Below are 1,615 nucleotides of genomic sequence, written 5' to 3' on the forward strand. Positions count from 1 at the left end.
CGACTCAGAAAAAGCCTGGCCGGGCCTGGCGGCGGAGCCTGTCGTCCCAGCTACGCGAGAGGCTGAGGCGGGAGACTGTTTTGCGCCCAGGAGCTGGAGTCTGCGGTGAGCTACGATCTTGCCCTTGCGCTGCAGCCTGGGCAACACAGCAAGACCCCATCTCTGCAGAAAGCAAAGATGCGTGCCAAGCGGAGGCTGCCCCCGGGGCCGTCGCCGGGGCCCAGGTGGGATAGGGCTCCAGGTCTGGCTGAGGAGCAAGGGACCCAGGGACGCAGAGGGCCCCGGCCAGGGCCAGGTGCGGCGGCCACTCACACGAGGTACTGGTCGCGGATTTTCCGCAGCTGCATGAGGTCGGGCTTGAGGCTGTTCATACGCTTGTCGATTTCACGGTTGTCGGCGGCCTGGGCCCGCAGCTGCTGCTCCAGCCGGGCGCGGCTCTCGTGGATTTCCGCGATTCGCGACTTGAGCCGCTCTGAGTTCAGCAGGATCCTGCGGGCGGGGCTGCAGGCCTCAGGGGCGCTTTCCCCAGAGCCTGCTTTGCAGCAGACCAAGCGCTTCCAGCTGCTCATGCGGTCTCCTCTGCTCTCGCTTGCTGGCAAACTCCTATTCGTCCTTCCGAGCCCCGCCTCTCCTGTCACCCCTCCGCTCCCTTTGCTCACTTCATGGAGCCACAGCCGCCCTGGGCCAGCAAGCAGGCGGGCAGCCCCCTCACCTCTGCATCTCCTTCTCGTTGCCCTCGCGCCGGAAGCGCTCCAGATACTCCTTGCTGCACTTCTCCTGCGTCTGGCCCTGCTCTTCGAAGATCTTGATGGTCTCGTTGAAGGCCTCGATGGCCGTGCGCTTCATCTGCAGCTCCTGGAGGAGCGGGAGCGTCTTAGCACCCCCGGGGACTCCCTGAAAGTCCCGCACGGGGGGTGAGGGCGGACCCCAGCTCTGACACGGAGATTTGCTCAGGCATCATGCTCCCAACACCTTCCGTACCAAGTGAACCCCTATTTAGGCTCCAGAACCCCATCCCCCAAACCCTCATCTCTTTCTCTGGGAGTCAGAGTCTCACTCTGTCGCCCAGGCTGGGATACAGTGGCACACCCACGGCCACTGCAGCCTCAACCTGCAATTCTTCCACCTCAGCCTTCCAAGTGGCTGGAAACCCAGGTATGCGCCACCATGCCCAGCTAATTTTTTTATTTTTTGTAGAGGCGAGGTCCTGCCGTGCGGCCCAGGCTGCGCTCGAACCCCTGGCTCAGGCAGTGTGGGGGTGATGGGCGTGAGCCCCTGTGCCTGGCTCTTTCCTGGTTTTTAAAACCACACACGCTTATCTGGATGGCTTCAGGACAGCCCGGCGCCAAGAGCCCGCTGCGCGCCGCACCCGGGCGCCTGTCCCCGCCCAGCCTCACTGCCGTCCGCAACCAGCCGGCGTACCTGGGAGGTGCGGGTGTATTCCTCGTACAGCTGGTCGTACTCGCGGCTCTTGTCCTGGTACTGCTGGTGATAGACCTTGAGCTGCGCGCCCACCGCCTCCACGCTGTCCTCCTTCACGACCTGGTCCTGGGGATGCGGCGGGTCAGGGCGAGGGCGGCCTCCCAGGACCGCGGCCGTGGCCGGGCACCGCCCC

General features: G+C 64.8%; 1 protein-coding gene across 1 annotated transcript; it reads right to left on the bottom strand.

Moving 5' to 3' along the window:
- Positions 1-308: 308 nt before the first annotated feature.
- On the bottom strand, positions 309-1,569 carry LOC103250160 (phosphatidylinositol 3-kinase regulatory subunit beta-like; the record flags this gene model as incomplete). Its single annotated transcript, XM_008048752.2, has 3 exons — positions 309-489; positions 713-855; positions 1,423-1,569. Coding segments are annotated over 3 exons (471 nt in total), but the record flags the coding sequence as incomplete, so codon positions are not given.
- Between the last annotated feature and the right edge of the window lie 46 nt (positions 1,570-1,615).

Source organism: Carlito syrichta, unplaced genomic scaffold (assembly GCF_000164805.1).
Source record: "Carlito syrichta isolate Samal-C Ts95f unplaced genomic scaffold, Tarsius_syrichta-2.0.1 Scaffold126583, whole genome shotgun sequence".
NCBI classification, from domain to species: Eukaryota; Metazoa; Chordata; class Mammalia; order Primates; family Tarsiidae; genus Carlito; species Carlito syrichta.